Here is a 27659-nt window from a genome sequence, read left to right as displayed (position 1 = left end):
ATCATAGTCTGTTACACATGTGTACCAATTTTCGTAGCTATAGATTAAACGTACAACCGGCAATGCTTCGTTAAGTAAGAATTTTAAAACTGTAAATTTGATGCCCCGCCGCCGTCATATAGTATGTCAAAAACTTTAGATTTTTTTACCATGATGTTGTCCCAGGTGTTGAGATGATACAGCCCAAGTTTGAAGTCAATCGGGTTAACCGTGTAGGAGAAGCGGGCAAAAGTATGACCCCTGTAAATGTGCAAAAATGGGCCAAAATTGGACATTCAAATACTCATACCTCACTTCCTGTCTATTTTAGGGTACACATATCAAAGAGGTTTTTGTTCATCTGGATGTGCTACAGGTGCCACACAATTTTCGTAGCCATAGGACAATCGTAGCGGGACAGGGATCCGTTAAACCTATGTAGGTGGCGCTACAGAGCCATTTTTCTGTTATCATGTATGGCGACTTTAAAATATCAAATTTTTCGCCAGGCCCGATCTGCGTGTAAAGTTTGGTGAGTTTTTGTTCATGTTTAGTGTCTCAAAAATGTGATTGTTTGCGGAAAAGAATAATAAAGAACTAGAGCTGCGAGCAGCTATAAAGGGCCCTCGCAACCCCGGCCACGTTGGGGTACTTGCACATCGGGGGACTGGCACGTTGGGGTACTGTCAAATAGGACAAGGACCATCTAAAATGTTTTTGACAAGCCTTGTGTGTGCAAAGTTTTATCAAAAGGCCAAAGATGGTGCGCAATTCCCAAAATAAATTCAAAATGGCGGACTTCCTTTTAAGTTTAGCATAGGGCTACAGAATACTTTTTGTATGTCTGAGGCTAATAGGTATGCCTCCCAGTTTTCACAAATCTAGGTCAAGTCAAGTCATCTTTTGTAATATAGCGTTTGAATCATACAATTGGAAATGCTCCATAAAAATGTCTAGAGGGCGCTATTTATTGCAAATTGCACAATAAAGCTCTAAAAATTCATGTTCATGACAAGTCTGATGTGTGTGCAAAGTTTCACGAGTTTTCACACGTATAGATAAAAAAACAAAGCAGCACTTTACTTGTCAAACAATGCATCGCTATAGCAACAGCGTGTGACAAAATAGAAAACTTTCGATAACTTTGCATCTTAAACATCTTAAGATGAAACACACCAAGTTTGAATACGGTCGGATGAATTTTGTCGGAGGAGTTTGTTCAAATATGACCCCTAAAAAAAGACCAGCTAGTCACATGACATAACTGTGATGAATTACGGAAATACGGCAGTAAGATATGCAGGATTGGGAAGTACGTTCTTGAGACCGGGCTGACCAAGACCCTACTTGTTGCATCACAAGAATGTCCCCTGTGTTCTTGATATTGAGAAACGGCCATTGTCATTCATGAAACCTGAGACAAAGCGCAGTTTTGTGTCTTAAATGCTTTCTGCGCTTGCAAGCAACACACAGCAATGCCAGCAGAGCTCATCTAAAATGAGAGGTTTAGAGGAGAACTCTTCCGCTCAAGGTAACATTGCCGTAAAGTTTCCTGATGTTGCTGTGCATTGTCTAAAAGTCAATAAGTCAGCTTGAGCACACATTGTTGCCTGTGTATTATTGGATATAATTAACTGGCAATGAAGCGTCCCTTTGCATCGCTGCTCTTATTCCATTTTGTGTTCCCGCTGCTCCTGGAATGATTAATCTAGTGATGATCAGGCTAGCTGAAGATAGCAACATGAGGCTAACAAACAGACACATGTTGTTTTGCGTCACAACATCCCCCTTATTTTATCCTACTTACGTTGCTTATTCAAGCAAAAAAAAAGTATTTTAATTCAAAGTATAGAGCAGAAGTACTTAAATGTACTTATTTATTTCATGTTTGCTTCTTCGGGCGGCACGGTGGGTGACTGGTTAGCACGTCCTCCTCCCAGTACTGAGGACTCGGGTTCGAGTTCAGGCTTTGGCCTTCCTGGGTGGAGTTTGCATGTTCTCCCCGTGCCCGTGTGGGTCTTCTCCGGGTACTCCGGTCTCCTCCCACATTCCAAAGAAATTCTTGGCAGGTTAATTGAACACTATGATTTGTCCCTAGGTGAGTTTGTGCGTGTGGATGGTTGTTCATCTCTGTGTGCCCTGCAATTGGCTGGCAACCAGTTCAAGGTGTACCCCGCCTACTGCCCGAAGCCAGCTGGGCTAGGCTCCAGCACCCGCGCGACCCTTGTGAGGAATAAGTGGTTAAGATAATGGAAGGATGGATGGATGGATCATTGGTTATGTCTGAAATGTTATCAATTACAATATTTTTGTCTTTTATAAAATATTCTGGATAATTTATTCTTTTATAGCTATTTTTAATTACATGATTTAGTATTTTCCATATTTCTTGTGTATTGCTTTTATCCTGCTCTAATAATGCATGTTAATGATCTTTCTTGTTCGCATAATATTTAATAGTTTATTTTTTATAGGTCTTTCTTTCAGCTTCCATAGTTCTCAATTTAATTTTAACTTTTTACATGCATTCTCTATCCCATTCCACATCCATGCCTTATTTGGACCTTTATACTATAGTTACACTTTCTTGTAATTTTAATTAATGGACAATGTTTATTGTATAAATAATGGTGGACTGTAACTCAATGTAGGCAATATTGGGGTCATTGTTTGAATAGACCTCAGACCAGGGGTGTATTGCACAAAGCAGGTTCGTGAGATACCTGGGTAAAGCAACCCTGAAAAGTGGGAAACTGCAATTGACTGAAATTGAGGATAAGAGGGAACTCTAGCCTGTTTCATAAAAAGAGGTAATTTAAGATTCGGTCAGTTACCATAGTAACATCGTCCATGAACCTAACCTGGTCAGTAGAAGGTTTTTCACAATGAACCTCCAGTTTTTCCCTGTACCCGCCTACTTTCAGCCACACACGACATTGCATTTACTCATTCATTCAGTCCGCTGCGGCAAGTTTTGCATACCTGTGCCTGTAGTCTAGAGCGTAAAGTCCACTTTTGTCACAAACATGGTGTGTCATTTTGACAATGAACCTATTGATGAAGGTGCCGCTTTATTACACAGGGAATTAAATATTCATCGTGAAAATGTTATCAGACCGCGCATATATGCTGGCATTTCAGTTACCTTTTTGAGCGGTACCGTTTCACATCACTGACCATCATCTACATACACCACTTAATCCGTCCTTACATTTGCAACATTACCAGACATAGTTATATGCGCTCATATCAGAGCAGTATTACGCTAAATTTTTTTCTTATACCCGTTTGAATAATGTTTTATATTTCATCTAAGTGTTTTGTATTTAATCTTAAATCAAGTGTGCTTCGCAGGATTGAACCTCAACGAAATGAATTAATGAGCTATCATTCAACAGGTTTGCCCTGTAATATTGTGATTGCATTTAAATTTACGCATTGACCCGAGCATCAATGTTTTAGCACGCCGACTTCTTCTATAGGGAGCCGCTGTGGTGCTGCACTTTTCTATTTTAATAAAGACGTACAAATTCGACATATGATCGCATTAAGATTTTCGGTTGAAGCAGAGGGCGCCGCCGCCCTCGGCTTCCCCGTTGCCATGGTGACTCGACGAATCGGAGCTCCAATTGAGGCAGTCTTTTAACTCTGGTTGTAAGTCCTGGATACACTTCTGGAACTAGTGTGTGGTAATTAAAGAAAACAAAGAGCTCAAAAAGCTTTTTTTCCATCTCTTCTTTGATCACCGACTCACAGGCCACGGCCATCCAAGGCATGCATAAACTCTTCCCCTGAAATGTGCAATAACTTTCTTCAATTCTTTATTGATAAGATTGATAAAGCTAGAGCACTCACCACCACCATCACTTCTGACCCTTCCATTCAGGTCCATGGCTCGGTGGTGCTAAACTAATTTGAAGTCATTTCTCTGAGATCTCTAGAAGATGTTGTCCACCAGATTAAGCCATCTGGCTCCCCATGTGATTCTGTTCCCCCTCATTTCTTTAAAGAGGTTCTTCCGACTATCGTCAATTCAGTTCTGGCTATCATCAACAGTAGCCTGTCTTCTGGCGTAGTCCCCAAACAATTTAAACATGCTGTGGTGCAACCTCTCCTGAAGAAACCTGGTCTAGACCAATGTGTGCTGTCAAATTTTAGGCCCATTTCCAAACTGCCCCTTATCTCTAAAATTCTGGAGAAAGTGGTACACATGCAACTAAGCACCTTCTTGGAGGAAAACAACATCTTGGAGGTTTTCCAGTCAGGCTTTAAGAGGATGCATAGCACAGAGTCAGCCCTGTTACGAGTTTTTAATGACATCCCCCTGGCAAATGACACTGGAGACTATGTATGTCTCATACTGGTAGACCTGACTGCAGCGTTTGATACCGTGGACCACAGTATTCTGTTGGCTCGTTTACAGCACCTGGTGGGCATTGGCGGCAGTGCTCTTGAGTGGTTTCGATCCTACTTTGCCGACAGAACATTCTGTGTTCGCCTTGGGTGCTCCGAGTCCCGCACCGCCCCACTGTCATATGGTGTTCCGCAAGGATCTGTGTTAGGCCCCATTCTATTCTCATTGTATCTACTGCCCTTGGGCTCCATCCTTAGAAAACATGGAATTTCTTTTCATTGCTATGAGGATGACAGTCAGATCTATGTCCCGCTCAGTAAAAAGGACGCTTTCTCATTGAGGCCTCTTTTGTCCTGTCTGGAAGAAATCAAAGCCTGGATGGCTTTAAATTTCTTGAACTTCAATGAGAAGAAAACAGAAGTTATGGTCTTTGGTCCCAGCGGCTCTTCTCATCCTGCCGACTTGGGTCCTCTGGCAGAGTATTTGAAGCCAACACCCTCAAACCTGGGTGTCAAGATGGACAGTGACTTTAAACTGGACCAGCAAATTGCCGCTGTTGTCAAATCCAGCTTTTTTCATCTTAGACAGCTAGCTAAAGTCAAAAATCTCCTATCTCAGCAGCACTTAGAAATGGTAATCCATGCTTTTGTTCCATCTCGGCTGGATTATTGTAATGCACTTTATTTTGGGATCAGCCAGTCCTCCCTGCAGCGTATCCAGCTTGTCCAAAATGCCGCTGCTCGGCTCCTTTCTGGTGCCCAGAAGAGGGAACACATAACCCCTATCCTGGCCTCTCTTCACTGGCTGCCCGTGAAATTTAGAATCCATTTTAAGATTCTTCTATTTGTTTTCAAATCTCTCAATGGTCTTGCCCCACCTTATCTCTCCGAGCTCTTGCACCCCTACACACCTGCCCGGTGCCTCAGATCAGCAGACCAGACTCAATTGGAGGTACCGAGGGCTAAGCGGAGGCTTAGAGGAGATATTGCTGTTGCCGGTCCCTCCCTTTGGAACAACCTACCACTAAATATTAGGCAGTCCCCCTCGTTATCCTCTTTTAAAAGACGTCTTAAAACACATCTGTATTCTTTGGCTTTTGGCGCAACATGAGACTTGTTCTTCGTGTTTTTTGTGATGTGGATGAGTTCGATGTTTAGTCTACTTATTTATGTATTTATTTATTTATTTATTCACTACTTCTTATTTGTTCACTGATGTATAAAGTTTTTACTTGTAAAAAAAAACAAAAAAAAACGGTATTTGCACTTCAAAATGTTTGCTTTGTTCTTGTTTACTGCAAAACTGATGTTTATGTACAGCACTTTGTATACAGTAACGCCTGTTCTTAAAGCGCTTTATAAATAAAGTTGAGTTGAGTTGAGTTGAGTTGAGTTGAGTTGAGTTGAGTTGGTAAGAGACCACAACAACTAAAAATCTTACATGGGTCAAGGCTATTTTCTGGATCAAATTTTGAAATCACACTTATGAATATTATGTTGTGTTTTTGAAAAGAAATATACAGCTTTTTGGAACAGTACTACTGTTGGGTAAAATGGTAAAAAAAAAAAAAAAAAAAAAAAAGACCATTAAATTTAAGTTTAAACAGTTTAAAAACAAGATTTATTGTAAATATACTTTAGAAAGGATAACAGCTGCAAATAATAAACTATCTGAGCTGAACATAAAGTGGAGCATTTGCTTAACCAAGCTAGAGATATAGTTTAGCAGTCTTAAGGCCAAGGCTAAGCCATTTGGCTTTGCTACCAGCTCGGGCCATAGGGCAGCCAATTGGCTGGATTAGCTTTCGCTAATATCCTAGCCCAAGTGTTAAAAGCCCAACAATTTGCATGTTCTAATTTCCATGCCGGCGGGACCATCCAAGTTGCTCGACTATTATGCAAATGTGGCAATTACTCTGTACGAATCTACTGCGAAAGTGAAACGATCTTTTGGCTTTCCAAAAAATGAGAAAGAGGCAGATCTCTTTCGAACTAGTGTACTTTTTTTTTTTTTTTTTTTTTTTTTTTAAATCACACCACGGTATAACATTTCCACTGTTATGATCATAATGGAAAGGTGTTCTCTCCTCTGTATTTCGTAAAAGGTCAAAACTATTAGATTTGGATTTCTTGCTGAGATTTACTGCTGGAGCACACACAAGATTCAAACAAATCTTCACTTAGAAATTGCTGCAATGAAATATTCAAACAAATATGTGAAGCATGTGGATAGTGATATGGAAGACAAATGCTTATTTGTGAATTCTGAAGTCAGCTCTTTCTTCAACTATTCAAATTATTGTAGAAATAGGTCTAGAAACAAGAACTGCTTTCAATATTTCAATGCTTTTATTTACCACAGTTTGACGTTTTAGTACAGATTTGATCAGTAATTGTGGAAGTTTATCGGACGATAATTGGCACTGTTACACCTTTCTATATTTGCTAAATTTAAAATTCTATCGATCAAAACAGCACACTGTTGCATGCTTGTTCTTACACCAACAGTTCACCTGGTACATTGCCCTTTTCCCTTGGCCAGGACTTTGTTGCCCAAAAAAATTGTCCTTATTTGCTTGGACTTGTTACTACAGTACATGAGAATAGACAGTCTGTCATTCCAAATTGTGTGGTTTATCCCGTCCCATTTTCTGTTGGCCCTATGTCCTGTAGAATATACAGCCTAACCTGCTGTCTATGTAGAAAAAAAAAAAAAAAAAGACAGGTGAGGCCTGTTGACTGTTTAGCCCTTTTTAGTCCCAAACCGGTGTGTTGTGATGGAATGACAGATATCTTTAGGTAATTATTTTTTTAGGAATTAGGTAAAATATTTTCATGACACCACAGTGTGTTCAACAGGCTACAATTAGTAATATTTCTACTTTTGTGATCACAGTGGAAAATTGTTTTTTTCCTCTGTTTTTAGGAAAAGGTCAAAAAGTGTTTTGTATTTGTATTTGAGATTTATTGCTTGTGCACACACAAGATTCAAACAAATTTTCACTTATATATGGCTGCAACTAAATATAAATGGCTGCAATTAAATATAGACACAAAAAAATATATATTTTTGACATCTGAAGTGAAGTATTGTAAAAAATAAATAAATAAAAAAGATCTAGAAACAAGAAAATGCTTTCAGTACTTCAATGCTTTTATTTACAAGTTTGACGTTTTATTACAGATTTGATCAAGAATTTGGAAGTTATCTGAGCATAAGTGGCACTGCTACACCTCTTTTCTACATATGTGATTGGATTATGTCATGGTGCAGCTGCTGCTCACTCAATCATGTGGTGACAAAGCCCTCATTGAATATTCAGTTCACTTGCAAAGAGGTCGTTATTTAGCAGGGTGTGCCTGGAAGCCGCTAATCTGGCAGGTAATGGCTGCATTTGTAAAACAAAGGTGCCTAGTTGTAGGCCACTGGGTTGTTGATACACAAAACACAGTGACATTTGGCTCACTTCTGGACACTGTGGAGGGGTTAAGGTAAACCCTGGATTTAGAAGTGTTAGGATATGTGCTGTCAAGGCTTAAAACAAACATTTTCCACATTGTAACATGCCTAACCAACATCAACGGCCCTGAACTGGGGTTTCATAAATTTAATTTTATTATTTTAAGAATTGCATAATCTAGTAATAAGATAAATAGAAAAAAATGTGAAAACAAACAAAAGTGCAATATAGCATTTTGTTGTAAGCATTTCTGTTCTTGTAATTTTTTTTTTTTTGTATTTACTAAGCTCATTTTCCTTCTTTCTAATAAGCATAATGCCAGCTCAGTAGTCTAGTGGTAGAGTGTCTACCCTCAGATGGGAAGGTTCTGGGTCAATCCCTGGCTGGGTCATATCAAATGCTATTAAAAATTATCTCCCTTGTTTGACACGCAAAGTACAAAATAAAGACCAACACGTCATGCTCTGTTTCAGTACTTTTCTTTTTTTCTTTTTTTTTTTAATTTCCCATGATCCATCCATCCATTTTCTTGACTGCTTATTCCTCACAAGGGGTGCTGGAGCGTATCTCAGCTGGCTTTGGGCAGCTGGTGGGGTACACCATGGACTGGTTGCCAACCAATCTCAAGGCACACAGAGACGAACAACCATCCACACGCACAAACACACCTAGGGAGAATTCATTGTGTTCAATAAACCTGCCAAGAATTTCTTTGGAATGTGAGAGGAGACCGGAGTACCCGGAGAAGACCCACGCAGGCAGAGGGGGAGGAGAACATGCAAACTCCACCCAGGAAGGCCAGAGCCTGCATGCTTAGAAGTAAGGGTTCCAAAATGGTTCTTCATGAAGGGCAGAGGTTCTCTCCAGAACTATGGGCTTCCGGGGAACCCTTTTTTGGAAAATAAATAAATAAATAAATAAATCATCAAGGGTTCTTTTGAGGCTCAGGGTTCCTGTAAGAGAACTCTTTTTGGAAGAAGAGGTTCTTCAAGGGCTGTTGGGAACATGGGTATTAGAATATCCTTACCATCAAATTTTCAAATGTTTAGCCATGTTTTAATATTCACTCAGAAATTCTAAGGAAATTTGATGAGAGTATTGAGCACATTTTACCAGTTTATTTAAAAAAATATATAAATAAAAAAAATAATAAAAAAAAAAAAGTTACACAAGCATTTAGGATCAAACTCAAAACCTTCAGGTTTGGAGACAACCACTGTACCACCTGAGCTATGCCAGTCTTGTTTGTTGCTCAACTGCATTGCTGGTGTGTCCAAAATGAGGTCAACTTGGAGTTAGGATTACACCTGACACCAGCAATATACTAACACACAGCAGGAGGAGCATGGCTTATTTGGTACACTGGCTGTCCCTGACCCTGAAGGTTGTGGCTGGGAGGTTAGGGTTAGGGTTAAGGTTACCTCACCCTTTGAGTAGCCTTTTTTTTTTTTTTTTTTTTAAATAAACTGGTCAAATGTACTCAAGATTCTCATCTCAGAAATTCTAAGGTTTTTCAAGTCTCTATTTCTTGTGTGTAGCTTGTGGCTGTGGCCTATGAGGTAGAGCTGGTTGTTCAGTAACCAGAAGGTCTGCTGTTCAATTCCCACTCTCTCTTTTTTGTCAGTGCACTATGTGACTGAGATTGGGATTTAAGAGGCCTTTGGCTACAGAATAACTTTTTTTGTGAAAATTTCCAATTTGTGATGTACAACACTTAACTTAAGAATACAATACAAATATATAATGTAGCAACACAATATACTCTCTGTATATTTTGTTCCTGCCTTTGTAACCGTATATTCACTTTTGAAAATTGGAGAGTTGACCTATTTCTGATTGTGTGGCTCAGGGGGTAGAGATGTTTGTGCAGTAACCAGAAGCTCAGCTATTCAAATGCCACTTTCTCCATTTTGTGCCATTGAGTCCTTGGGCAAGACATTTTACACACATTGCCTCCAGTGCCACGCACACTGGTGTACGGACGGTGCAAATGTTTGGTGGTGGTCGTGTTGCTCAGGGAAAAGCTCGATTTTAGCGTGTGTGTGTGACCTGTGAGCTGGCTGCCATGATGGTCGCCCTGGGAGTTGAACGCTGGTTTTGCTGAAGATTACACGCTCCGCCCTCTTTAAAACGGGTGTGACATATTAGTGGTGATTACTATTCACTCACATGATCACCTGTGTATGAATTTGTATGGCAAGGTGGATTGAAGTGAAACATCAAGCAATCGGAAACCTCAAATAACCAAGGTAAGTTAAATCTTATTTCAGCAAGTGTGACTCGAGGACACTTATGGAGAATGGTAGACTTTTTTTTTTTTTATGTTAACATTTGTTTCTCTTTTGTAGAATTGAAAGAGTTTGGACCAAAAAAAAAAGTGTGCCACTGCCTTCAACAAATGCATTAAGGGTGACTATTCAACCTCCTTTTCCAGTAATTTATCTATCTATCCATCCATCCATCCATCCATCCATCCATCCATCCATCCATCTTCTTGACCGCTTATTCCTCACAAGGGTCGCGGGGGGTGTTGGCGCCTATCTCAGCTGGCTCTGGGCAGTAGGCGGGGGACACCCTGTACTGGTTGCCAGCTAATTGCAGGGTACACATAGACGAACTCCAGTAATTTATTTTTACTGAAAAGTATTTCAACTTTATTATAAGTAATTAATATGAAAACCTTGTGGTGTTCCTTCACTTTCACTTGAGATTTTGTGTCAGTGGAGGCTCTTGTTAGAGGACAGGCTTATCCAGTCTGTCCCGCTGTCATCATTATGATGTGCTGATAAATATATTAAATGACTGCATACTCAGACTGCTCTCTTTTGACCATGCAAGGTTTTACTTTAGTTTTTATAAATGGCTTCATCTGGTGCAGTATGTATACTGTATTGGTGCTACTAACTGTTTTTTTTGTTTTTTTTTAAAAATAGAAAATGGTTATCAGTGGAACTCGCTGTGAAGGTTCTGGATGAAACTCTTGGAACATAAGAGGGTTCTCAGTGGAACTCCCTGTGTGAGATCTAGATGAAACCCTTAAAGGGTTCTTTGTTGAACCTCTCATACAGGGTTCTGGGTGGAACCTTTCACAAAAGGTTCTGGGTATAACCCATTATGTTCTCAGTAGAACCCTTTGTAGGGTTCCAGGTGGAACCTTCAGAAATGGTTCTAAAAGGAACCCAAAAAGGGCTCTGCTATGAGGACAAGCTGGGTAACCTAAAAAGGTTCTAACAAGCACTTTTACTTCTAAGAGTGTGAACTCAAACCTGGAGGCGGACATGCTAACCAGTCAGCCACCATGCTGACTCAAGAAATCGAATTTAATAAAATTATCTTACTGCACTACCAGATAATTTAACTCGTTTCTAGTAAGTTTACATTAAAAAAGTATGTTTTATCTAATATTAAGAATACTTGTTTTTGCAGCGTGTGTGTGTGTCTTGTGAAGGTTGGGGATAAAACCTGTTTTTTTTCTCTTTATGGGAGGGTTCCTTTGTGAATAGGTGAAATTTGTGGAATAAATAAAGGGGGGGGGGGGCAACTGTAATACACATTACACGTATGAATTTGAACCCCGCCAACCTTGTTTGCAACATTCAGTCCAAGTCAGCACTCACAGGAGAAATGATCAACTATTTGATGCAGGGATGACTGGGCTAATTTCAACGAAGATAACATTTATTCACCAAGCCAAGATTATGTCAAAATGTCACATCATTTTCATGAGCTATAAGCAGTGATTGTTTCAGCAGATTTTGCAGTGCTATTTCTATTCATAGAACATTAAATACCAGTGAGAGAGAGAGAGAGAGAGAGAGAGAGAGAGAGAGAGAGAGAGAGAGAGAGAGAGAGAGAGAGAAGAATTAAAGAGGAAGAGAGAGAAAGGTAAGGATAATGCGAGATGACTTACCACACAGTGATGTAGTCATAGATAGGCTCAGTATTGATAATGGAAAAATGTATGTAGATGCCATAACCAGGAGGTACTCTGACAGTCCACATGCAGTCCTGGAAGTGGGGGTATTCGGCTGGGTGTGCAGGAGAGTAAATTGTGCCATTCATTGATGTTACATTTCCACCACAGAGAGCTGGAAGTACAAGTATTTGGTTTTGTAGTCAAATTGCCAACAGTGCTGATAAAATAACCATAGCAGCAGGTTATTGGACTACCAAGGAGGAACTGAGTATAGTAAGCAGTTTTCAGAAATCCATTATTATAATTTTTTTCACTCACTCACTCACTCACTCACTCACTCACTCACTCACTCACTCACAGAAGCTTACATGTGTGAATGAATGAGTGAAAAAAAAAAAATCTGTGCGTGCTTTCAAATTGCCGTGGGAGTGACGTCACGCAGCTGACACGTTCGCCCGGCCCCGTTTGCGACACGCCACCCCCCCGCTCTGCGATCGGCTGGAGGGGTGTAAACACTGTCTTTCCACAGAAATGTCCCGCTGTTTACAAAACAAACACAAAATGGCAAAATACAGGCTGGGGGGGTAGGGGCTTAGGATAAAATCACCCCCACTCGTTATGAAAAGCCCATATCTATAAATTGAGAAGTAGTTTGTTTAAATCCTGTATTTAAAAAGTGCATTTTCCTGAGTGAAACCGGCAGACAGGCCCTTTAAGTTAACGAGATAATAACGCGATAATTTTGACACCCATAGTATATGTATTACAAAACTAATTAACGATGGAAATGTGAATTGTATTAAATCTTTGCACTCTGACCTTTAAGGGATTTGCCAGTCACTTTTAGGCAGAACCCAGAGAAGATGTTTGTGTCTGTAATTATTCCGCATATAGCTGCACTGAGATCACAAGCTGCATGGAGATGTCAGAGCAACAGATAAAAAATAAAAAAAAAAATTAAAAAAAAGTTTCAACACGATAGGTGGGGCATTTGAAGTAAGTCTGAAACCATGGGTTTACTCATTCACATTTGGATACATCATACTGTGTATCATTTGAAATGTTTCAATAAATGACAAAAGAATTGGCTGTTACTCAAGATTTGATTCCTGATATTGATGCACGTGTGAAGGATAAATAATGGCATGTTTCATGAGCATAATAAGACAATTTCATATCCAGCAAATTGTTGGTGTGTCACCTTTGCACTGCAAAGAATAGACCCTTTCAGCTGACGTCACTGCTTAGTCACTGTGGCGCCTCCCGAAAGGCAAACATCCCACAACAAATGAATGTAGAGAGCTTGATTTTCGGCGAGCGTTTTCGTTAAAAGGTGGGAAATATGTCAAGTGTCACAAAAAATGTCCCGACTAGGACACTACATTACTGCGAATCATTGAAATTGTTTGAAGCAGCGAGCTACCAAAAAAAAAAAAAAAGCTGCGTCGTAGTTTCACGCTAGCCACCGTGCTAGTCTTTTACTCCTCACTGTCTTTCGCGAGGTTTAGAATCGTGCCGGCAGCCGAAAAGAATGATCTCATCTCCATTTGAGCTATTAGAGCATCCGTCGGCCGCGCACAAGTTCACCATAGCATTGCTCGCTGATAGCTCAAACTGATTGTTTTCTAATTCACTCGCATTGACGCCCTGACCCCCACCGCTGGGGGCGCACTTCAACGTGACGTCACACTGGAAGGGTCTATACAGATATGCGAATATGCGAATATCTTGGACAAATACAGTATTTTAAGACATAAGCATAAGTCAACAGCTTCAATTCAAAATAGGTTGCTCTGGTGGAAGCCTGTTTTTATTCATGCACTGTCAACTTCAACTTCTATTTTTTATGACTACATTGTACATTTACAAGTGCACTCTTTTTCTGAAAAGTTCTCACCTGCGTTTGTATGGTGTCAGCTGAGGCTGTCAAGATTTCCAGATGGATGAGTAAATTGATGTCAACTTAAAATGTGTTCTTGATCTTAAGTCATTTTAGAAAGCAATACAGCAGGGGTGTCCAAACCTTTTAATTTGAGGGCCACATACAGAAAATCAGAAGGACGCAAGGGCCACATAATGTTTTGAAGAGAAAGTGTGTTTAGTCCTAAAAATTGTACAAATACTTTATTTGTGTTTTTGGATATTTAGAAAAATGCTACAGTTTATAAACCAATTTATTTGTAATATGGCAGTAGGGTTATTATAGTTTTGGATTTTTTCATTTTAGTTAGTTTTTATTAGTTTTCATGGTGGTTCTGTTAGTTTTTATTAGTTTAGTTCTTTAAAAAATGCTTAGTTTTAGTTTAGTATCTTATTTTCAGTATTAGGAGTAGTTTTTCTTTTAGTTTTTTTAAAAATGTGTATTACTTGTGCGCAATATTTAAAAAACACCATGGGCGCAACGTCATCTGAAAGTGCTTTTCTATTGGCTGCTGCTAGATGACGTCACTTCTGTATGACATACTTTCAAAATTCATTATTCCAGTTGATATCAAAATAAATCTACTAAAAATCACGTTTAAAATCATCCCCAAAGGCTCATGCATTAAATTAATTACCAAAGACTAAAACGAAGGACATGTTTGCTATAATTATAGTTATTTTGTAAACATAAAATGTAGTTTCAGTTAGTTTTCATTTTTTAAAAATAATTTTTGTTTTTATTTTTTTTCGGTAACAATATTGTTTTATGAATTTTAGGTTTAGTTTTTTCCCATTACTTTTAGTTGACTAAAATAACCTTTAAATGGCACCTGTTTTTCGATACCCTCCCTTCATTGACCATCTCCAAACATTTTTGTGTTGTTTATTTTATTTGAATTGAGTCAAATGCCATTTTTAGCATATGTCGTGGGCCATTGAAAAATGGACAGCGGGCCGCAAATGGCCCCCGGGCTGTAGTTTGGACACCACTGCAATACAGCATATAGAGCCACTCTAATCGGTTGTACATAGATATGTAAATGAAAACACTGATGTTGTTGTATTTGCACACATTTTTTGAGGAAAAACAAAATCAGAATTCTTATTTGTCTCAATTTTCCAAATGTGCTGATTGTAATTATTATTAATATTATTAGGCCACAATTATAGTGTGGCACACTTCTGATTAAATTAGTGTGAATGTGGCCCCTGAACTCAAGTGAGTTTGACACCCCTGCATTAAACTAAACAATCACACAGTAGTGATGTTCTGACTATTAAAATTTGCAGGTTGATTTCAACTCCCTCATCCTGCATTGACAACTTGCACATACGACAGCAAGCCGTTATAAAGAAAACTGTAAGCCAACGTTAATGGCCTCTATGTAAGGGGCTAATGTTAATAAGCAATACAGATTAAGGGGGAAACTGTTTACCCCCATCCTCATTCAAACACCAAACTATGTTGTAAACCTTAAATGTACTTGTGTATTTCATGGGATCACTTAAGATGATTAGGGAAAGCCATAACCTATCAACCCTGGGCAACATATGAGGAGTCACCTTGAAATTTACTCGAGACAGTCTTGATTGGCCTTGCAATAAAGACTTGGAAATGGTTCATACATCATTTTTAATGGGCTGTATCAGTTTATAGTGCAATAAACGTGCTATGTGGGTGGTAAAATTGTGTGAGATGCCTTAGTGTGCACAAGAAAAAGTCAAGACTACAAGCAATCTGTGCTTTCAGCTGGTATAACGACGACAAAAAGAGTTCTTGCCAATCACCTTCACAGCGAGGTATAGGGTGATTCCAGTTTCTGCTGACTCCATGCAGACAAGTGAGTGAAGGCTCTCCAAGCAAAGTATAACCCGGGAGGCACTCAAAAGTAATGGTCATCCCCACACTGTAGTCTTGGCCGATCACTACACCATTACGGAATGGACGTGGATCCGGGCATCTTTGTAGCTCATACGCTGTTAAAAGAAAATGTCAAATTAAAGAGTTTGTCAAAATATAGTCACAGGCAGAAAAGATAACCTAACAGTCCACAACTTGCTTGCACCCCTCTCAAAATCCTAATGTCAAGGATAAGAAGTACCAGATTGCACTGTGACAGATATATACACATATACACAGAGCCAAACAACCACTTACACTCACAAAGCACATCATGGGAAAATTCAGAGCGCACAATTAACCTGCCATGCATGTCTTTGGAATGTGGGAGGAGACCGGAATACTCGGAGAAGACCCACTATCATAAACAATTTTGTTGAAATATCATTTTAATTTGGTATTATTAGGGATTGGACACAGTGGCAGTCAACATCATTTCAATTTGAATTGATATTGTTCCCAGTGCAAGTGAAGTGTGATTTGCGGTGTAATTATGTGCATGGATGGAGTTTACTGTACTTCCTTTTGGTATTTTGATTTTGAATTTTATTTCGAACATGCATATAAAAAAAAAGACAATAACAATAATTAAAAATAATGAAAAAAATAAAAATTGTGAAGCCAAAATTTGTAAACCACAAAAAAAAAAATAAGAAAGGGGGAAAAAAAACAATTGAAGCAAACAAGAAACAAAAAATAACATCATATTAAGCAACAAAAGATATAAAGTAAGACAGTCATGAACCGGTCTTTGGTAATAAGTTAGACATACGTGTTCCAAAAGGAGTAGGAAGTAGTATAAACTTTTATATTCGGACCCCTTTATCTCCATTTCAACTTAAAAATATGAAAATATTTTTACAATTTGTAAATTTTGTTCACCTTAGTATACTATTAGGCTATAGTATGAGACTCAATACGGAAAAATACACTTGTTATTCATAATAAGTATGTCTTTTACATAACAGCAATATAATAATATAAAAATGATAACAATAATAATAAAAATTATTATTCCTATTATCACCACCATAATGTAATCAAAGCATTTCCCACAATATAACCATTATTTCCACATCTATTTATCAAGCCCTTCTTCCTCCTTATACTTGTCAAAAATACATATTTTATATTTCTTTTTAAACTCATTTATGTTTGGACATTGTTGCAGGTCATTATTCAGTCCATTTGAAAAATTCACTCCACATAGAGATATGCAGAAACTTTCATTGTTGGCCGCAGATACTTTGTTTTTAAATTATGTATTCCCCTTAGATTATAGCCACTTTCTCTTTCCGAAAACATGATTTGAATATTACCTGTTAATAGATTATATTTTGCTTTATAGATTAGCTGTATAGTTTTATATTCTACAAGGTCAAATAATTTTAAACTTTTAGAGCAGAGAAACAATACATTTGTATGGTGAAGATATCCTACATTGTGGATTGCTCGCAAACCGACCGGGCAATCGGAGCTCCCGCGCGCACCCTCGGCCTCTCGTTCGAACCTCATTTCACTTTGTGGAGTCGTGCGTCGGGCTCCGGGTGGAAGAGTGGAACTGTCACTAGCCTTTGGTGCCGGGAGACCATGTAAGTTCGTGTGCGAGTTTGTGTGAGTGAGTGAATGAGTGAGTGGAGAGAGGGAAAAAAAAAAAAAAGACCACACGGATGCATCAAGCATAAACCAAGCTTGAGCCCGCATAAAGTTGAACTGCATAAAATGTGCTACAGACGATCTTGACAATCTTTCAGCTTTATGAGATTGTCAACACATTAAAGTTCTTAACGATCTAATAGATAGACGGATTCAAGGAATCCACTCCGGGACAACAAAACATAAAATTAATCTATATGCCGATGATCCATCCATCCATCCATTTTCTTGACCGCTTATTCCTCACAAGGGTCGCGGGGGGTGCTGGCGCCTATCTCAGCTGGCTCTGGGCAGTAGGCGGGGGACACCCTGGACTGGTTGCCTATGCCGATGATATATTACTTTATTTAGAAGAACCTGCGACGTCGTTAGGGGAAGCATTTAACTTAATAACTAAATTCTCACACTTATCAGATTATTCTATTAACTGGATAAAATCAACACTACTACCTATTACAGAAAATTCATGGAACCCCGCAAGCCAAGATCCACACTACTCTTTTCCTACGGGTAATTTAAAATACTTGGGCATTAAAATCTCACCTAAATTGACTGAATTAATTCATTTAAATTTTACGTCACGACTGGATAGCATCCACAGTGACCTGGAGCGCTGGAATAATCTTCCTGTCTCTTTAATAGGACGAATAGCCACTATAAAAATGTAAGTTTTACCAAAGATAAATTATTTATTTTCAATGATTCCATTTAAACATACGTCTAACTGGTTCCAATCGCTGGACTCTGCTATTACAAAATTCTATTGGAATAAAAAAAAAAAGAAGCAAAGATTAGTCAATCCACTCCTCAGGAAATAAATCTAAAGGAGGTTTAGAGGCACCAAACTTTATGAACTACTATATAGCTAATCAACTACAATATCTTATGTTATGGACACAACCCAACAGACTGTTGGTTGGAACTAGAGCAGAAGGATTGTAATAACCTTAGACTTTCAGATTTACTCTTTATTACAAAATAAATAAAATGACATAATTGTTTTGAAAAAAAACAACAACAATGATAGCCGCCACCCTGACTGCCTGGTGGAAGGCATTAGAAATGACAAAATCCCAATTGGTGCCGTGTGGGCTCTCTCCCATTTGGCATAACCCCGACTTTCAAATTAATAATCAGTCATTTTATTTAGGCTTGTGGGAGTATAAAGAAATTACACACCTTCAACATCTTTTCTTAGATATGTTTATACCATATACAATTTGGTCCAAAAATATGAAATAAAAAACTATATATATATTTTTTGTTTACATTATTTGCAAGTTAAAAATGTGGTTAACAAACAAATCCCTACACTTCAGGATACGCGCCAACCGCCTGTCTTAGCTAAAGATATTTCAAAGCTTTCTCCAACAACAACAAAAAAAACCTCTGAAAAATATATAAGCTACTTTTACATACATATAAAATGTATTTACCCATTTTAAAATAGGAGAAAGACCTGTCTATAGTTCCGGAACCAGACTTTTGGACCCAAATCTGTGAGAATGTATTTAAGATGACAAAACACACAAATTTACAACTTATCCAATATAAGATCCTTCATAGAACATACATTACTCAATATATGATGAAGAAAATGGGACTCTCCAACTCTGACATTTGTCTCCAGTGTTCACGAAACTTATCTTCATGCTTTTTCGTTGTGTACTCCAGTGTTGTATTTTTGGACTAAAGTCTTGGAAAAGCTTTCTGTTATATTAGACTGTCGGCTTCCTTTATCTTCAAGATTGTGCTTACTAGGTGACTTAACAACAACTGATCTACCAGGTAAACAATCTCAATCTACACTTATAGCCCTTAATATTGCAAAAAAAAAAACAACAACAATCCTTGTTAATTGTAAAAATAAATCTCTGAATATGAAAAGTAAATCTTCTGTGCTTCCTGCTTGCCTAGTGTGAAGACGCAATCTGCTCTGCTCCTGCTTTGCATTGCATTCTTTCAGCTGATAACTGTTTTTTTCTTTCTTTTTCTGGGATTTTTCCTGGACATTTGCCTCGATGTGGCTGTACTACCTTTTTGTTTGGTAGATACAACCAGCTCGGCACATTTTTCAACATTTTTTTGGAAACTCTGCACGATAACGTGAGCACGGCCTGCTAATCAGCACGCGACTGCTACTAGCAGCATGGCTGGACGAATGATGCATTCCATCTCGACCGATGAATACCACAAACTTCTTCAGAAGATGGCAGTGCTAGAGACAAGAATGCACCGCCTTGAAGGAGGTGAATGGAAAATCGTGGAATGACACCACACTGCCAATGTGACCAAAGAATTTTGTAATATACTTGATACTTTTGGTCTCTCACAACATGTAAAAGGTCCAACACACAATCAAGGTCACATTCTTGATCTCGTCATCTCTAAAGGTGTTGACATTCTATCTGTTGAGGTGAAAGATCTGGCTATTTCAGATCATCGTTTTTTGAATTACAAACAATCCCAGAAGTTCAAACAACTACTGTCTCTATTAAAAAAAGGTACATCAATGAGAATACAAGCAACATGTTTATGGCTGCATCACCAAATGTAAATGCAGAGACCGTTGATTAACTTCTGGATGAATTCACCTCAAAAATCTCGACTGTTTTGGATGCTGTTGCTCCTATTAAAACTAAGACCATTTCATCCCGATCTAAAACACCTTGGAGGTGTGCTACCAACATGATGACTTTGAAATCTAAATGCAGAAAAGCAGAGCGAAAGTGGAGAAAAACTAAACTCCAAGTTCATTTTGACCTGTACAGACAATGTCTTTGTCATTTTAACCAAGAGTTAGTAATAGCTAGACAACAACACTTTTCTGAAATTATTAGTAGGAACCTCAACAATACACGCACTCTATTTGCCGTGGTTGACAAACTTACAAATCCCCCAAATCAAACAGCGCCAGAACTCCTCTCAACAGATAAATGCAATGAATTTGCCTGCTACTTTAGTGAAAAAGTACAAGCCATCAGGTCAAACATTGTTACAAACCAGCAAAATAACAAAATGATGCAGCACTTAAAATCACCTAGGAATAATTTAATTACCATGACAGAATTTGACTCAGTGGATCAAAATACTGTAGTAGACTTGGTTCAGCAATTGAAACCTTCCACCAGCTGTCTTGACTCAATACCATCTGGCTTTTTCAAAACCATTGTAAAATCTGTTCAGATCGATTTACAACAAATAATTAATTGCTCACTTCAATCAGGTGAGCTTCCTAAATCTCTGAAAGTAGCCGCCGTCAAGCCCATTCTAAAAAAAGAGAACACTAGATGTCTCCCTGCTAACAAATTGTAACAACTATGGCCGATGGCCCAATCCACCCTCTAATTTTTTTTTAAAGTTTGCTTCTCCTAAAGCAAATTCTCTGCAGTCGCATAAATATTCCACTGCCCAGACAGGATCCAGGCTTGGTTAGCTCTGCAGGTGGTCATCCAACCACCAACAAGGCTCTTTTGAAGCCGCTGACCAGGTGACAAAGGAATTTATGCGTCTGCCGAAGGAGTATATTCAAGCCCGTCTTCTCGGAGCCCGAACAAATGGCTCCAATGATTTGGAATACACAAATGACCGATCAAAGGAATGTTCATGACTTCTTATCAATCACAAAGGGTATTCTGGCGCCTCGCCCTTCCTGGAACGTCTAGATGGAGCAACAGCACCGCCAAGTGGTGAAATTTGGAACTATCCTTAGTGACAATTCACATAAGTAACCGCATTTTACACATTTATACCATGATAATTCTTGACAGACAACTGAACTACGAATGATTCATGTTATATCTTTGTGTGTATGAACATCCTATGTCATTTGTACTCCATACAGAATGAAAGATAATCAATATCTCTCAGTTCAGTCAGATTAGACAAGTAGAAGTTACCTCACAAGTTAGTTTATGATGCATTAATTACGATGTGTGTTAAACGGGTTGTGTGGGAAAACTGATTTGCCAGACTGACCAAATTTAATGCCAAATTATTAATCTCTTTAATAATTTTTTTTTGTTAAAGTCTGCCCGAGCGAGCAGAAGGGTGTGCCACCACCCACTGGAGCCCCGCCCAAAGACTTTAAAAGGGCGAGGAGACCCTCGCTCATCCTCTTGCCTCTTCCTGCTCTCCCGCCTCTCCCCTCTGGCTTCCAAGCCTCTTCCAAAAACTCTCTGGCACGACCTGCAAGTGTCCCAGCCTGCTCGAACTCTTTGTTCCAAGAAACTTGCCAACCACGTGGCCTTTTCTTTTCTGGCAGCAACCGTTGCCGAGAGCGGACCCTCGCTCCACGCCACGCGAAAGCAGGTGCAAACTGCAACGCTGACTAAAGACTCTTTTGCTTTTTTTTTGTTTTGTTTTTTTGTTCCACCATCGGTGCTTGCCCGCCCGACTCCGCGGCCCCGGCGTACACTTGCAACGTATCGCCGGACTCAAGGTTGTGCACCTAAGCCGCGCACCTCACCTGCTATTCGGTGGCGCTCCGCCGCAGTGCCAGCTCACCTCCAACGGCTGGCCTTCCCCGTACGCAGGCGCGTACTGACCGAGCTGCAACACCTGAATTCGGACAGCTGCCCAGCAGAACCAACCTTGGCGAGAATCAACCTCGCCGGATCGCCGACCAATCAAGGGAAGAGCCGCGCAGCTACGCCAGGCCCCTGAGCGGCTTTCCCGTGCTCACCTGTGGAATAAACTTTTTTTTTATTTTATTTTCTTGCCTTTTTGGAACGAACATTGACTATTTTTGCCCCTTTTTTTCAAGACCTTTCTGCTCGTTCGACGCAAACGATGCTCGTAAGTCTGCATTTGATTCCCAAATTGGTACCACGGCGTGCAACTTACGTTTAAAACATATCACAGATCTGGCAGGTCAAATTTCTCTTTTCCTTGTTTCCTCATTCATTCGCATTCCTTCCTTATTTTCATTCGCTTTATTTTGTTTCTTTTCTTCTGACGGTAGAATAGTTAGATAGGCAGTGTTTTGATTCTGTAGTGTAGCAATCGTGAATAAATGCATGTTTTATGAACTTTATTCCGCCTAAGTCATCTGTGTTTCCGAGTGGATTATTATTCTTTTGTTAGTACAACGAACCACTAAATATCGAGTGTGGCGACTTTAGATTATAAATGACTGATAAAAGAAGGATTTTGGTCGTTGTTTGCTCCTGTTAACCCAAAGCAAAACCAACGTGGTGCCCCAGAGGTTATCGAGGTAAATACAATTTACCTCTGTAACGTCCAGATTATTAATTCGTCCAAAAGACGACCCAATTATCGCTACAAAATTATAGACCAATCGCAAACCTTCCCTTCGTAACTAAAATAGTTGAAAAAGTGGTTTTTAATCAACTCAGCAAATTCTTGAGCTTAAACGGACTTTTGGATAAATTCCAGTCAGGTTTCCGACCTTATCACAGTACAGAAACAGCTCTGATTAAAGTACTGAACGATATAAGATTGAGCACTGATGCAGGGAAGGTATCGGTGCTCGTCTTGTTGGACCTCATTGCAGCATTTGACACGATTGATCATAATATACTGCTAGGAAACTTGGGTGGGATTAAATGGAACAGTCCTTAAATGGTTCAGGTCCTATTTGGAGGAAAGGAGTTACTTTGTGACTACTGGAAATTTTGAATCTGATCGAAAGGCCATGACATGTGGGGTTCCTCAAGGGTCAGTCCTTGGACCCCTGTTGTTCAGTCTGTATATGTTACCTTTGGGTCAAATGCTTCAGAACGCTGATGTTGACTATCATAGTTATGCAGATGACACACAACTGTATTTATCAATGTCCCCAAATGAAAGCAGTTCTATTAACGTATTGTGTCATTCTCTAGAGCAAATTAACAATTGGATGAACCAAAATTTCCTTCAGCTGAACGAAAACAAAACGGAGCTCATTGTTTTCGGCAAAAAAGAAAAGAGGATTGCTGTTAAAAAACAGCTTGAGTCACTGTCTTTAGAAACTAAAGATCAAGTTCGAAATCTTGGGGTACTAATAGACTCAGACCTGACCTTCAGCAATCATATTAAATTCATCACTAAAACAGCCTTTTACCAGCTGAAAAACATATCCAGACTGAAGGACTGCATGCTTCAAGCAGATCAAGAGAAGCTTATCCATGCTTTTATCTCCAGCAGACTAGATTACTGTAACGGTCTTCTGACTGGACTCTCTCAAAAGAACATGAGACAATTGCAGCTCATTCAGAACGCTGCAGCTCGAGTTTTGACCAAAACAAAGAGATCAGAACATATTACTCCAGTACTTAAGGATTTACACTGGCTCCCAGTCAGCTGTAGAATCGATTTTAAAGTTCTGCTACTTGTCTATAAGTCACTAAATGGTTTGGGTCCTGAATATATCCAAGAAATGCTGATTGAGTACAAACCCAGCAGGGCTCTGAGATCTACAGACTTGGGCCAACTAGTGGAACCCAGAGTTCGAGGAAAACATGGTGAAGCTGCATTTAGCTATTATGCTGCACGCAGATGGAATAGGCTACCAACAGAAGTGAAGTCAGCCCCGAGTGTAAATGCTTTTAAATCCAGGTTGAAAACTTTGCTTTTTTCTTATACCTTTGATGAGGGTCTTTTAAACAGCTTTAATTAAGTGTTTTTTAAGATTGTTATTGTATGTTCTTTTTAGTAAATTTTGTAACCTATTTTCATTTATTTTTCTTCCTCTGAATGTTAACTACTGTTTCTTGATGCTTATGTGTTGTCTTTCCTTGTGTAAAGCACATTGAGTTGCCTTGTGTATGAAATGTGCTATACAAATAAACTTGCCTTGCCTTGCCTTGCCTTGAATATCGACCACTGGTCAAACCTCCTTGTGAATTATATTTCAATGGAAAAAATCTCTGCTTTAAATAAAAAACAAGTATTAAGACTTAATCAAAGATGGTCTATGTACATAGAATATTTGAATCTAAATTTGGCAACTTAATTCTGCCTTGATTCTGCCTGTTAACGAGAGCCACCACATCGTTCTAACTTAAATTGCTGCTTCTGTATTTGGTATTTTGTAACTGATTGTTTTCTTTTAAATAGTCAGGAACCCAGTTGCTGCCAGCAGGATCGAGCATGCCACATCAAATGACATCCTACACTTACCAACTCCTCAAGATTCACTTCCAATGGGCACGAAATATACTTGGTGTCACTGCATGCTAGTTAGTTAATTTTTTTATGCTGTCCCCTGTGGCCAGGTGAGGGTGGCTATGCCCCTCTGTTGTCTGCTCGGTGGCGGTTGTGTCTTGGCCGTTCCCTGGGCATCCTGGGGAGTGCCGTGTTAGGGTGCTCTCCCTGGTGTTCGGGGCGGTGCCGCCTCGGTGCGGCCCGTTGCTCCATGCCTGGCGTCGCGATTTGGGACGGTTGGGCCTCCGGTGTGCCTCTCCCCTCCCCCTTCCTCCCCGCCAGTCCTCCTCTGCCTCCCGATCCCTTTTCGTCGTCCTCCCTCCTCCTCCCCTCCCCCTCCTGCCCTGCCGCCGTCCTTTCTCTTTCTTGTCGTCTCCTCCCCTCGTCCCCCTCCCCGCTTCCCTGTCCGCCTCCCACCCTCTCACCTGGGCCCGGGGGCCCCCTCCCCGGCCCAACCGTCAGGCTCCAGGGGCCGGGCGGGGCAAGGCAGGAGGGGTTTGCGGCTTGCCCCGCTCCGGTAGACCTCCTGGCGCCCCGGGCAGGCTCCGGTGGCCAAAGGGCTCTCCGGTGGCCAAAGGGCTGTCCAGTAGCCCCGCTGCGCTGGCCCTGTCCACCCTTCGGACTGCTGGGGGTATTGCGGGGGGATGGGTGCTGGAGGGCGGGCACCGGGTTGGGAGAGGCCCCGCTAGTCGCTCCTCTTACTCACTGCACTAGTTTTGCACTATACACTTTGTAAATAGGACAAAAAAAAAAGAAGAAAAAGAAATGTGTGTTTACGTCGTTGTAGGCTGAACACAGCCCACTAGCAGCTCCTCTCATTGCCTTTAAAATCAGTGTGCAAAAGGTGCAAAGTCTTTGTCATTACGGAAGCAGAACTACAATCGCTTCAAGCACGCAAAGGCGTTAAATAAATTGATTTTTACAATGATTCAGAGGCTTCTATGCATGCTGTTTATGAATGAACTACGATGACATACACACAAATCAGGGGATCTGACTGCATCTCGATTAAATTCATCAAAATTGCGCCACAACTTAGACCTACTTCCAGGTGGTCTAAAGTTTTGTCTACTTTCAGCCACTGAAATGCACATAAAAGAAAATGCTCCTGGTCCGCCAGAATTCCCAGCATGGTGCAGCACGGTCTGCCAAAATCATGGTGCTCCGGCTTTTACGCCCGACCACGTGCGCTGTCTATGAAAACAGAGCCCTTAATGTTAATAAAAGGTGTTTTAATGCAATTATTACAAGTAGCCATTATTATTGAACACTCACCCAGTCAACTGCTCAATATAGCCCTATGTGCTATTTTTACATTAAACTTCATATTTACAACAATAAAATAATGTACATTTTAGTTACTTGACCTTACCTTGATAGACAATGTTGAAACCAGGCTTGTTTTGGGAGTAGTCACTGTGGAAGAAGAGCGTAGTCTCATGGGTGGTGCTGAACAGAGAGTTGGGTACCAGTGAGCCACTGAACCGATCAATCACGGTTCCAGTCTCCAAGCTCCCGCTGCGTACTTCAAGATAGTCATGAACTGGCTCCGTGGAAAAGTTCAAAAACTGCAGATGGATCCCTGAAAAATCAGAAAAGAATCTGAGAAAATAGAATCAAAGTCACATATTGCCACTGTGAGGCGTTATCCAGAAAAATCAATGCGACTGGTAACATTTTACATCTGTCGAGAGCAGTGCTTCTCAATTATTAGTATCATTTGTCTATAAAATTGTTATAAGCACACCTCTGCATAACACTGTATCCTTAATAATATAAAAGAGAATAAAAAAAATAAAAAAAGAAAGCAATATGGACCAACTTACAACAAAGAATAGCTTTATTAACTGTAACAGAAAAGGTTTAAAGTGCATCTGAAATTCAAAAATAAAATTAAATCTTTAATTAAACTATAAGCATTTTTTGACTGACCATGTCATACCATATGATATGGAAAAATAAAATTACATAAAATCAATAAATAATAATGCATTCAAGCTGATCACCAACATTAACTCAGGAGCACAATATTTAAAAAAAAAACAAACAAAACAAACTTTAACCCGCAAAACAAAAATATATAAAATGATTTGTGCTATTTTTTTTTGCAGCAAAGTGCGCATGCTCAGTGCAAACAAAACCCCTACACCACCGAGCGAATGCTCCCTGCGCACAGTCTACCAATAATGAGAGTGCAACTGCCTCCTAATTTAGTGGAGGTGCAATTGCACTTCATTATAGGACAGTAAAAAAAAATCAAAATAAAAAAGCATGTTCCCCGAGGTCAAACACGCCCCCCTTGATGTTGCCTCGCGCCCCCCTGGGGGGGGCCCGCCACACTATTTGAGAAGCATTGGTTTAGAGGTTTTATAAATCCCTTATCAATGGAAAGTATTGTAGTATTCAAGTATAGCTTGATTTTAAAAGCATATATAAAGGCAGCATCAGCACAACAAATAGGGAGGTAGAGGAACAGGCATTATAGAGAGAGGACAGTATAAGCAGATGGGAGCAGTGTGGTCACTGTAACAGACCAAAGCCAATAGGAAGCCGAACTCTCCAGCTGCAGTCAAGGCTGCTCTGGTAATTCCCTGGAAAACCTGGGCTGAGGATGACGCCGCTGAAATCTGACATAGAGCCGCCACACTGAGCTGAGGGAGACCAATCAAAGAGAGAGAACATGTCACTTCTCTACAACACAGTGAGTTACCCATGTGGACTACGCCCCAAAGACTCATTGACTGTTTGGTGGTGGCTTGGAATAACAATGAAACAAGGGCCCATCTACATGATGGCACCAATGATTACTAAGCAATGTTTAGGTCATCCACCCAATGCATCCATTGTCTGCATTTGTTTTGTGACTTATTCACTACCCACACTCCCATAAGGAAGAGCCCTGTTCTTACAGAAACACCTAGGTGAGGAGTGATTGCCGCTGCAGGAGAAATCAATGTGAACTTGGAAGTAAATCATCTCTCTTTTCCTTTTCCAATACCAGTGCATATTTGTAGTAATTATGTCAGTTCTTTGGAGACCAAAAGCAAAAATACACATCAAAAGACTACTGTGGGATTTGAATCAATGTGGACATGTGCTTGACCTCTTTGTTTTTAAATGAGGCACAGACCAGAGTAGTGGGTAGTAGGTTCAGTATGGCAAAGAGTTGAGTCCACAAGGTTGTACACTAGGGATGTAATGATACCGACAATATTGTGATATCGCAATATTAAAACTGCCACAATATATTGTCGTCGTCATGTCACGATATTAAAAGCAGCTCATCTGTTAAAAAAGTTGGGTTGATTTCCATTTGTGCAGTTGT

The 27659-nt window shown here is 39.8% G+C and overlaps 1 protein-coding gene across 5 annotated transcripts in view; it reads right to left on the bottom strand.

Moving 5' to 3' along the window:
- The window catches only part of LOC144021954 (CUB and sushi domain-containing protein 3-like), a 1200535-nt gene that overhangs the window by 358714 nt on the left and 814162 nt on the right, over positions 1–27659 (bottom strand). For all 5 annotated transcript variants that reach the window (XM_077526258.1, XM_077526261.1, XM_077526260.1 and 2 more), the window contains exons 40-43: positions 26869–26985; positions 25707–25916; positions 15421–15609; positions 11704–11881 (exon numbers count right to left, since the gene is read on the bottom strand). In XM_077526258.1, the coding sequence (XP_077382384.1) occupies positions 11704–11881; positions 15421–15609; positions 25707–25916; positions 26869–26985 (694 nt within the window). The remainder of the gene's footprint in view (positions 1–11703; positions 11882–15420; positions 15610–25706; positions 25917–26868; positions 26986–27659) is intronic.

The sequence above is a fragment of the Festucalex cinctus genome, chromosome 7 (assembly GCF_051991245.1).
Source record: "Festucalex cinctus isolate MCC-2025b chromosome 7, RoL_Fcin_1.0, whole genome shotgun sequence".
In the NCBI taxonomy this organism is placed as follows: Eukaryota; Metazoa; Chordata; class Actinopteri; order Syngnathiformes; family Syngnathidae; genus Festucalex; species Festucalex cinctus.
The sequence above is the reverse complement of the archived record's forward strand: the minus strand, read 5'-3'. Positions and strand labels throughout refer to the sequence as shown.